Source organism: Podarcis erhardii (assembly GCF_964252035.2).
Source record: "Podarcis erhardii genome assembly, chromosome: 7".
Classification (NCBI taxonomy): Eukaryota; Metazoa; Chordata; class Lepidosauria; order Squamata; family Lacertidae; genus Podarcis; species Podarcis erhardii.
In genome coordinates, this window is record NC_138511.1 from 9,840,083 (window position 1) to 9,852,107 (window position 12,025).

The following is a 12,025-nucleotide window of genomic DNA, read 5'->3' on the forward strand; positions in this document are numbered from 1 at the left end:
TTATGTATTTTTATTGGCAAACATCTTAGGCATTTTTTGTGTTGCAAGCTGTCAGGCATGCTTGGGCCACTTCTTATTTCTTCTTGAATCAGTTACTTGTTTTGGAAGAGGGTATTGTCCCTTTCGCTACGCTCTGATAAGTGCTTATCTCTGGTGCTTATCTCTGTTTGTGCTGTGTAAATGAGCTGGGCGGCAGTTTCTGAATCAACGGTTGCTGCATGTATCAAAGGTTTTTCATAAATGGCTAAAGAATATGAACACCTAGGGCAGTAGCTGTTTTGAATAGGCCAATATTTCTTGCACTCTTGCTTTCTTGTAATGTTAAGATGCTGTTCAGGCCACTTCTTGAAATTTCTTTCGTCTAGGGTAGTGGTAGAGGGTCCACTTTGGTATTTGAGCATCTGTGGGTCTTCGTTTACAATGGGTTTACAATGGGGTTTGAAATGGGTTTAAAATGGGGATGCGGGTGGCGCTGTGGGTTAAACCACAGAGCCTAGGGCTTGCCAATCAGAAGGTCGGCGGTTCAAATCCCTGTGACGGGGTGAGCTCCCGTTGCTCGGTCCCTGCTCCTGCCAACCTAGCAGTTCAAAAGCACGTCAAAGTGCAAGTAGATAAATAGGTACCACTCTGGCGGGAAGGTAAACGCCGTTTCCGTGCGCTGCTCTGGTTCGCCAGAAGCAGCTTAGTCATGCTGGTCACATGACCCGGAAGCTGTATGCCGGCTCCCTTGGCCAATAAAGCGAGATGAGCGCCGCAATCCCAGAGTCGGCCACGACTGGACCTAATGGTCAGGGGTCCCTTTACCTTTTATGGGATTACTTCAGGAAGGGAATGGCACTCCCAAATCTGCCTCTCGACACTAAGGTTCTGCCTAGCTGTGTGTTGGTTCCTGAAACATCGATCTCTTCGCCGTCAGCCATCGCTGTGAAGCGTTTGTGTCCCAAAAGCTTACAGTCCACATTTTCAATTGCAGATCTTCATCAACAATGAATGGCATGATGCAGCCAGCAAGAAAACATTCCCGACCGTCAACCCGTCCACAGGGGAGGTTATCTGCCAGGTTGCAGAAGGAGACAAGGTACCACATCAGTGGGGTCGGGGAAAATGCCTCTCCCAGTTTGTTTATGCTTCGTGCCGCCTTTGCCAACCCAGTCTTCTCCAGATGTTTTGAAAAGCACGGGTTGGCAAAGGTTAGCAAGTTGGAACAATAGCAGCTGCCTTTAAATGGAATCAGACCATCTAGTACACTCAGGGGTGGCCAACTCTCAAGAGACTGCAATCTACTTTCAGAATTATAAACTGGCAGTGATCTACCCCCATTTTGAGGGGGGTTCAGCTCAAAGTTCTTGAGCTTTTTTTGGGAATGAAAGACCCATTTTGGGGGTTCAGCTCAAAGTTGCTGAGCTTTTCTAGGGGAGGAGAAGAGCCCCGTTTTTGGGGAGGTTAAAAAATAAGCTTTTGGGAGGATTTCCATTTTGCGGGTGGGGGGGCAGGTGGGTGGTTTAAAGGCATGGAAAAAAGGGGTAAGGTAACTCACAAAGAGATCTCACAGAGAAAGCTCCGTCTTCCAGAGATCATACAACTATGGAGGGCAGGGCAGGGGTCAGTTTTAGCGATGCTATGGAAAAGGAGCCAGGGATCTACCAAAACCTCATGGGGATCTATCAGTAGATCGTGATCGATCTGTTGGACATCCCTGTAGTACTGGATTGTAACTCTGCATTTCAGCCTCACCCCTGGCACGTGGTAAGAATAATATCACAAAGTTTTGTTGCAAAACTGACTGTTACGGTATTTACTGTTATTTATTATTTAGTTCCTGCCTTTCTCCCAAGCTGGGATTCAAAGCGGCTTCCCACAGTTAAGAACATCATTATAAAATACCAAGTAGTTAAAAACAGTAGTTAAAATAAATCAAAACACATTTAGGACCAGCAATTAAAACCTAGTTTTTCCTGACAGCGGTGGTTAGCAGCACCTGCACCTCAGTTTCCAAGGACCTATCTGGGCAGGAATGTCTCCCAGGCTGACCCCTCTTGGGAAGAAATCCCACAATCTGGGGAGGCTGACCCCTCTTGGGAAGAAATCCCACAATCTGGGAGCAGCCACAGGAAAGTCTCTCATGTCACCACCAGCCATTCCCCTGATGTTGACGCTCACTGGAGGATCTTAGCCCCCAGGCAGGTTTTTATGAGGAGATACAATCTCCCAGGTAGCTTAGACTCAAAGAGTCACGTGGCACTTTTAAGTTTTATGGTTCTTGGTACTTTTAGGGGCTTTGATGTAGTCCTCTGCTTGCTTTTGCTTTAATGGAGCCTTGGCAAGTTCTGGCAGATTCAGGAGCTTGTTGCAACTTGGTGACCCTTCTTTTTGCGAGGGGTGTGTGTCCTTAATAAAGATCCTAGCCTACAATGGCATTTGGGAACATATCAGTATGTCTATTCCTGTATTTTAAGCTTCCGTGAGCCTATAGGAACAGGTAGAGCAGTAATTTACCACCTAAGGGCTTGCAGCTTTCTACAGGTTCTTCCTCTCGATTACACCAAACATAACTTTCCAGCAACATAGAAATCGTCTGATTGAAATTGCAGAGTTTTGAAAAATAGAAAAATAAAGTGCGAGATTGGCTTCATTATTATCAAATAATGGAGGTATATAATTCGGACAAAAAAGTTGGCTTCCAGGTGGAAAAATCAATATTGGAAACAGAATTGTTGGATCCAAAAACTAAGCATTTGTCAAGAATGTATAACTTGTTGCTGAAATGGAACACTCAGGATGAAATGGTGAAATCAGTTATGATTAAATGGGCACAAGATGTTGGACATAACATAATGATGGCTGACTGGGAACAGTTATGGACCACAGGTATGAAATTTACGGCATGTAATGCCTTAAGAGAAAATATAATTAAAATGATTTACAGGTGGTACATGACACCAGTCAAGCTTGCAAAAACTTACCATTTGCCCGATAATAAATGTTGGAAATGTAATGAGATTGAAGGTACATTCTTTCACCTTTGGTGGACATGCCCAAGGATTAAGACATTCTGGGAGATGATTTATAACAAAATGAAAAAGGTATTTAAATATACCTTCCTGAAGAAACCAGAGGCCTTTCTCCTGGGCATGGTCAGCCAATTGGTGCCAAAGAAGGATAGAACATTTTTCATGTATGCAACAACAGCAGCAAGAATACTCATCGCAAAATATTGGAAGACACAAGATTTACCCACCCGGGAAGAATGGCAGATGAAGTTGATGGACTACATGGAATTGGCGGAAATGACTGGCAGAATCTGAGACCAGGGAGAAGAGTCGGTGGAAGAAGACTAGAAAAAGTTTAAAGATTATTTATGGAATTACTGTAAAATTAATGAATGTTAGGAAAATGTTGGAATGAAGTTATATGGCTTTAGTAGAAATGTTATAAGGGATTAAGGATAAATAGATTAATAGAGTATTAAAGGAAAAATAAGGTTAGAATGTGTTAAGATAATTATAAGATTAAAAATAGAAGAAGATGGAAAGGAATTGCTGAAAAAATTAATAGAAGTGGAATACAAAAAGGGAGGTGTGAGGAGGTCACGGAAACAAGTAAATGAAAGATAAGTTACTGAAAGTATTTGATGTGTTTTAAATTGTGTTTGTTTTGTTTTGTTAGTTTAATGTTAGTGTTTTGTTAGTGTAATGTAGTGTTTTTTTGTATTGTATGGTTTTTCTTTTCTGTAGTGTCTAAATTGTTGGAAAAGGTAATAAATATTATTTAAAAAAAAAAATCGTCTGATTGTCTGGCCTTAATCAGAGATTGCGAAACAAACAGGCTGCTCCTGGCAGACGGCCACACACAGAGTAAACATTTCCTTGTTTTACCAGAGTAGCAGCCTTTATACGGCTGCATTTTGGCAGCAGATATGTGGCTGTTCCTTTTCACATGGTAATGTTATATCTGGGCAGAAGCTGGGTTAGCAAACAGGAATGACACAGCAAAAACTGTACAGCACCCAGGATCTGGTTCCCTGCAGACAGCACCCAAGGAGGAATTATTAACTGCGTAGCATCTGGCCAGGAAGAGCGAGCAAGCAGGAAGGGTGGGGAGAGCTGTCACTCTGGGTTTCTCTCAGATTCTTGTTTTCCTAAACTTAGGTGTAGTGCACCACATATCTGCATCAGCCTCAGTTAAGAAAGAAAAAGGTCTTGGGAAAGTTTGTCAGTGTTTTAGTTTGCATTTCTCCTAACACACACATTTTTGTCTGCAATCTTGCCCACACATCTTATTTGCAGGCAATTCTATTATTATTATTATTATTATTATTATTATTATTATTTATTATCTCACCTTCTAAACTACCATTTCTAGGAAATTTGCACATGAAATGATTAAAAAAGGTTTAAAACACACACAAAACAACAAATCCACTTAAAACAAGGCTCAGAGGTCCTCAGTTTAACAGCAGCTGCTACAGGTTTGGTGGACTTTTCTGTCATCAAGTTGTTTCAGTCCGCTGGGAGGAAAATTTACAGTGGTACCTCAGGTTACATACGCTTCAGGTTACAGACGCTTCAGGTTACAGACTCCGCTAACCCAGAAATACTGCTTCAGGTTAAGAACTTTGCTTCAGGAATGTTAGAAAGATGTTGGAATGAAGTTACATGGCTTTAGCAGAAATGTTATAAAGAATTAAGTACAATAGATGGTAAATGGATTAAAGGAAAAAATAATGTTAGAATTTGTCAAGTTAAATGATAGGACAGAAAATTGAGGAAGATGGAAAGGATTTGCTGAAACAATTAATCGAAGTGGAATACAAAAAAAAGGGAGGTGTGAGGAGGTTGCTGAAACAAGTAAAAGAAAGTTAATAACATTGAAAGTATTGGATGTGTTGTTGGTTTTTCTTAATTGTTTTTGTTTTATTTTTGTTATGTATATGTAGTATTTTTGTCTTTGTATTGTATTGTATGGTTTTGTTATGTTTAATTCTTTTTCTTTTTTTCCTGTAACTTTCAAAACTTTAATAAATATTATTTAAAAACAGAACAAAACAGAACTTTGCTTCAGGATGAGAACAGAAATTGTGCTCCGGCGGCACGGCAGCAGCAGGATGCCCCATTAGCTAAAGTGGTGCTTCAGGTTAAGAACAGTTTCAGGTTAAGAACAGACCTCCGGAACGAATTAAGTACTTAACCCGAGGTAACACTGTACTGAGATGATAACAAAGTAGAAGAGCAATGTAAGAACCATTGCATCAATATTGACAAGTCCACATAGTAGCGGTTGGTGTTGGACTAGGACCTGGGAGACCAGGGTTCAAATGCCTGTTCGTCTGTGAAGCTCACTGGGTGAAAAATTGTTACAGTGGTACCTCGGGTTACGAACACTTTGGGTTACAGACTCCGCTAACCCGGAAATAGTACCGCGGGTTAAGGACTTTACCTCAGGATGAGAACAAAAATCGTGCAGTGGCAGCGGGAGGCCCCATTAGCTAAAGTGGTACCTCAGGTTAAGAACGGATTCATGTTAAGAACCGACCTCCCGAAAAGAATTAAGTTTGTAACCAGAGGTACCACTGTATATAAAAAAAGCTCTCTTACATTTTAGAGTTGTTGGATCTTGTAGATAAGATGGTAGGAAACATTCTTCTGAGAGACGTAATTTTCCTTAGTAGGCAGATGGGTGGGGAACCTGAGAGACTGTTGGACTCCATCGCCCATTACCACTAGGCAGTGTGTGCAGGAGTCAGGGGTGATGGGAGTTGTAGTCCGGCAACATCTGGAGGACCACAGACTCCCTGTCCCTCTCACAGAGACACTGCCTCGGCAGATCTCTTGCTTTCCTGAGACCTAGACTTGATGCCCTCACCATGGAAGAATGGGAAGATGCTGTAGACTAGCTCCAGTGTCTCAGATATGCTTGTGGATTTGCCTGCTCATTGTGTCCCACCTTGATTCTCTTCCAGGCCGACGTAGACAAAGCTGTTCAGGCAGCCAAAGAGGCGTTCAAATTTGGATCTCCCTGGAGGCGGATGGATGCCGCCCACCGGGGCAAACTCTTGCACCGCCTCGCTGATCTGGTTGAGAGGGACCGCGCATACCTGGCGGTATGTTTTGAACTTTTTTTTTTCCAGGTGCATTCTCCTTTTTTCCTCTTTTGGATCCTTTCTCCTCTTCTTCTTCACGGAGTTTATATACTGACCTATACCCACAGGTCTCACTTTTGGAAGTGTCTAGCAGCACCTGGTTCCTCAACACAGGAACAGGCAGTGGGGTGGGAAGAATCAGACAAGAGGCCAATCTATTTCAGCAACTCTCACAATGGCCCACAAGGTGCCTGAGTGCAAGAATGCTCTCCCCTCATCCGCGTGCCCCAGAAATTGGTATTTCGAGGTCTGCTGCTTCCGATCCGCAAAGTAGGTTGTAGCCATCTGACATTGAAATTCTACTCAATATTGATCCAGAGTAGATTCCAATATATATTTAGCAGAGCAACAACTTAAATGTGTTGCAGGATTCCCATAAAATAGACCAGAGGCAATTATATTTCATCCATCAGAGCTTTACTGCTACTGAAGGCAAATGAGCATAATGGTCACAAATCCAATACATTCAGGGTTGGCACTGTCCAATAAGAAATCCAGTTACAGCAGACTTAACTTAAAGCTCACAATAACTTATAATAAGACTAAACCTTAACACTATATACAGAACACCACACCAGACAGAAAAGAGATAGAACGACAAAGTGTAAAACCCAGGCTCCTTCTGGCCCTACTATTATAGTCAACATGACATTGACAGAAAGAGATAACAGAACCAATTTAAACCAGCTGTACTCAGCTTCTCTGAAGGAATAACCCAAACATCATGAAGTTTCTGCTTGTTTCTTTCACACAGAGAAGCTTCCAGAACCCTCTGGAATTAAGTAGAATATGAAAGATCTCTATACATCAGATCAATACATTCTATACTAAGAAATGCAAACTGACACCATCATGATTAGTAGCCGTCAATAGCCTTATCCTCCCCAAAATTATCTGTATCCTTCTTGAAAGCTATCAAAGTTGTAATGCATCAGGGTTTGTTGATTTCTCTTTGTTCTCAGGCCCTGGAAACTTTGGACAATGGCAAGCCATACTCGATCGCCTATCTGGTGGATTTAGACATGGTTGTCAAACACCTGCGGTAAGGAGTTGTAATCATGCAGGGGCTTGTATTATATGACACTTGGGGGTCTCTTTCAGCTGTAGCATTATGTGATTCTATATAGCCCTGACCGTTAAACAGGCATGGGAGGAACATGAGAGCATTGGAGTTTGGCATGTCTGTCCTTCACAAACCTCATGGAAGGAAAGAGGAATCGCACAGGAGCTGTTCCTGGTGTGGTGTGTGTGTGCTCAGCTGCATTGCTCACAGTTTTGTATAGGTTCTGGAGATAGTTTGGAGGTTAGCGAAGAGCTAGACTCCTGGTGTAGCTGTGAATAGCTGTTATTCCTTAGTTCTTTCCCTAAGAACCGCTGCTGTAGACCAGCTCAACTCTTGATTTCAGCAGACTCTTGGTTGCAAACAGTCACTCACATGGGACGAGTCTGATCTTTATGCATTTATACCGGCTCATTGAAAACAAAGTTAAGCATATATGCCTGTTGACAGATAAGAGCAATAAAAGTCAATAAATGTGCTATGGAAAAAACCAGTGTAAGCACAGATGCCTATTCACAGATCAGAAGAAAAGAAAATTAATAAGGCAATATGGAACGCAGCAGCTGTATTTATTTTGTTCTGTATTATAAAATTCAATGAATGGTCTCCAGGCTTTACCAAAATCATCTGAAACTCTGTGTGTGTTTGTGTGCGCACTCTATTTTTTTAAAAAAAGCCCAATGATTTCAATCACTTCAATCTTAATTTATTTGCTGTTGCTCTTTTTCATTCAGCCATTCTTAGGGAATTGTCAGTGCTCCCCCAATACTTTCTGTCCTGAGTTTTAAGATCGTCAGGGAGGCTCTGCTAATGGTGCCATAAGTGAGCGAGAAACGGGGAGGGGGCACTGGGGGTACATGCAGGGTCTTCTCCGTGGTGCCTCTCCACATAGGAACTTCTCCTGACCGAGATTTGATGGTCCCCCATGCTGTTGATGTTTGGGCGTCGGCTTAAAGGTTATTTATTTTGCCAAGCCTTTGGTAGTTATCTGAACACTTTTACAGGAACGGCATTGTCTTTGAGAATTGTTATTGAATTATAAAGGTAAAGGTAAAGGGACCCCTGACCATTAGGTCCAGTCGTGACTGACTCTGGGCTTGTGGTGCTCATCTCGCTTTACTGCACGAGGGAGCCAGTGTACAGCTTCCGGGTCATGCGGCCAGCATGACTAAGCCGCTTCTGGCGAACCAGAGCAGCACACAGAAACGCCGTTTACCTTCCTGACGGAGTACGGCAAGGCTGTATATTGTCTCCCTGATTATTTAACTTATATGCAGAATTCATCATGCGAAATGCTGGGCTGGATGAATCCCAAGCCGGAATTAAGATTGCCGGAAGAAATATCAACAACTTCAGATATGCAGATGACACAACCTTGATGGCAGAAAGTGAGGAGGAATTAAAGAACCTTTTAATGAGGGTGAAAGAGGAGAGCACAAAATATGGTCTGAAGCTCAACATCAAAAAAACGAAGATCATGGCCACTGGGCCCATCACCTCCTGGCAAACAGAAGGGGAAGAAATGGAGGCAGTGAGAGATTTTACTTTCTTGGGCTCCATGATCACTGCAGATGGTGACAGCAGCCACGAAATTAAAAGACACCTGCTCCTTGGGAGAAAGGCGATGGCAAACCTAGACAGCATCTTGAAAAGCAGAGACATCACCTTGCCAACAAAGGACCGCATAGTTAAAGCCATGGTTTTCCCAGTAGTGATGTATGGAAGTGAGAGCTGGACCATAAAGAAGGCTGATCGCCAAAGAATTGATGCTTTTGAATTATGGTGCTGGAGGAGACTCTTGAGAGTCCCATGGACTGCAAGAAGATCAAATGCATCCATTCTTAAGGAAATTAGCCCTGAGTGCTCACTGGACAGATCGTGAAGCTGAGGCTCCAATACTTTGGCCACCTCATGAGGAGAGAAGACTCCCTGGAAAAGACCCTGATGTTGGGAAAGATGGAGGGCACAAGGAGAAGGGGACGACAGAGGATCAGATGGTTGGAGAGTGTTCTCGAAGCTACAAACATGAGTCTGACCAAACTGCGGGAGGCAGTGGAAGACAGGAGTGCCTGGCGTGCTCTGGTCCATGGGGTCACGAAGAGTCGGGCATGACTAAACAACAACAACAACAAAGCTGGGTGGGGTATAAGAATATTACAAGAAGAATTAAAACAATAGGCCTGCCAATTTCATAACAACTTGTGAAGAGCCGGCTGGATCAGGCCAAGCAGGACCCATCTAGTCCAGCATCCTGTTGTCACAGTGGCCAACCAGATGCCCAAACGGGAAACTGGCAAGCACATAGCTGTCAACGTTTCCCTTTTTTAAAGTGAAATTCCCTTATTCCAAATAGGATTCCTCGCAAGAAAAGGGAGAAGTTGACAGCTGTGGGCAAGCAGGACCCGAACACAAGAATGCACTCCCTCCTGCAATTTCTAGCAACCCTTTCTGCCTCTGACTGTGGAGGCAGAGCTTAGCCAATTGGGCTAGTAGCCATCAATAGCTTTCTTTTCCTTCATGAGTTGACCCAATCCTTTTTCAAAGCCATCCAAGTTGGTGGCCATCACTCCCCCCCCCCCCCGCAGAAGGGTGTTCCATCGTTTAACTATGCCCTGTACTGATGTTTATGGAGTGTGTGTGTGTCAAAATTATATGACAGCCACACAGAGGACCTTAAGGTCCATAAATAGCAACACCCTAGAGGTCCCAGGTTCTAAGGAAGTTAGATTAGCCTCAACCAGAGCCAGGGCCTTTTCAACTCTGGTGGAACGCTCTGCCTCATGAGACCAGGGCCCTGCAGGATCTGATTTCTTTCCGCAGGGCCTGTAAGACAGAGTTGTTCCGCCTGGCCTTCGGCTTGGAATCAACTTGATTCCCTCCCCCTCTTTCTTTTCCTTTCTCCTTCTGTGATGGAACTCCTATTTGAGGACTTCCCTGGCTTTTTTCTGGCCCATGTAGGACCAGACTGGAAAGTTAGCCTTGGTGAAGACTTGACGTTTTCATCCCCCCCAAAAAAAGTTTTTGATTTTAATGAAAAAAAGTTTCCATTAAAATGAGGCTGTATTTTAATATTTTAATGTTGTATGTTAATCTTGTTTTTAAGTTGTATTTCAATCAATTTGTTTTTATATCAGGTGTTAGCCGCTCTGAGCCCGGTCTTGGCTGGGGAGGGCGGGGTATAAATAATAATAATAATAATAATAATAATAATAATAATAATAATAATAATAAATTGTTCTGCGTCAGGTACTATGCCGGCTGGGCTGACAAAATCCAAGGGAAGACCATTCCTCTTGATGGGGACTTCTTCACCTATACCCGCCATGAGCCAGTGGGGATTTGCGGACAGATCATTCCGGTAAGTAAAGGCGCTGTTGGAAGATGGAAGCAGGTCTGTCTCCAGAGCCGGGGAAACCAGAAGCTTTTTGTGTTCTGCTCACTGCCTCCTCTAGGTTTGGGCACCATGCCCACCATGCCCACCCTGTCAGGCCACTCTCCTCCCACACACAAGCTCCTGTCAGGGAGGAAGAGGAAGGAGGAGTTTTTAGAAGACTTTTTAAAAACACTGTTCTCCTTCAGTGTTTGCCCCAGGTGTAACTACAGGGGTACCTCGGTTCTCGAACGTAATCCGTTCCTGAAGACCGTTCGACTTCCGAAATGTTCAAAAACCGAGGCGCAGAGCACTGGCTGCAAGTTCAGTTGGAAAAATGGAAAAACATGCAGTAGAAGCAAGGTGCGCTCGAAAACAGAAGCAATTACTTCTGGGTTTTCGGCGTTTGAAAACCAAAACGTTCGGCTTCCGAGACGCTAAAAAACCGAGGTACCACTGTACTTTGTTAGGTTTGTCATTATTATTATGCTGTCTTTTTTCCATGCTGTAAGCCACCTTGAGCATGGTTTTAACCATGGAAAGGAGGCATAATAAATAAATAAAACGATGTATGCAGGCATGTACAGTGGACGCTTGGGTTGCGAATGTGATCCGTGCGGGATGCACGTTTGCAACCCCCAGCGTTCGCAACCCGTGTCTGCGCATGCGCGGGTTGCGATTCAGTGCGTCTGCGCATGCGCAAAGTTTCAATTTGGCGCTTCTATGCATGCACGACCGCCGAAACCTGGAAGTAACCCATTCCGGTACTTCTGGGTTTCGGTGGTCCGCAGTCCGAAAAAACGCAACCTGAAGCAGCTGCAACGCGAGGTATGACTGTACTTTCAGGGACTTTACCCACTCAGCTCTGTGTTTCTCGGGCAGCACCCTCAGATCCCTTGTGCCACCTATTTACTCTTTCTCACTGTACATAAATAAAACGTGTGTCCGTCCCCGTCCCCCAGATTCCCTCCTCTTCCTGTGTTTCCTCGATGTTGATCTGGTCCCTTTCTCTTTATTGCAGTGGAACTTCCCGCTGCTGATGCAGGCGTGGAAGCTGGGGCCTGCCTTGGCCACAGGGAACGTGGTGGTGATGAAATTGGCCGAGCAAACGCCTCTGACTGGCCTGTACATGGCCAGCCTGGTCAAAGAGGTGAGAGAGGTCTCCGGGGTGACTATATGAATAAACACTGTTCAAAACAGAACATGTTGATATGCTTAGACTAAAGGAGTAAAGCGGAAAGGATAAAACCAATTAGGATGCGATAAGGAGGTGAAAATTCAATAACATAAAGATTGCAACGAGAGTACTGAAATTAAAAGTTAAGGAAGTCGAGGTGTGGTGGAGGGGAGTGATAGGGTGGGGTGATGGGGATTCACAAGGGGGGGGGGAAGGATATAGGTTTCTATATGTTTATGACCGTGTGTTTTTTCTTTTGTATTGGAATGGTATCTGACC

The 12,025-nt window shown here is 43.8% G+C and overlaps 1 protein-coding gene across 1 annotated transcript in view; it reads left to right on the forward strand.

Annotated features, from left to right (window-relative positions):
• The window catches only part of ALDH2 (aldehyde dehydrogenase 2 family member), a 29,132-nt gene that overhangs the window by 7,613 nt on the left and 9,494 nt on the right, over positions 1–12,025 (forward strand). The window contains exons 2-6 of the mRNA XM_081868482.1: positions 974–1,078; positions 5,960–6,100; positions 7,102–7,181; positions 10,446–10,557; positions 11,591–11,719. Of these exons, the coding sequence (XP_081724608.1) occupies positions 974–1,078; positions 5,960–6,100; positions 7,102–7,181; positions 10,446–10,557; positions 11,591–11,719 (567 nt within the window). The remainder of the gene's footprint in view (positions 1–973; positions 1,079–5,959; positions 6,101–7,101; positions 7,182–10,445; positions 10,558–11,590; positions 11,720–12,025) is intronic.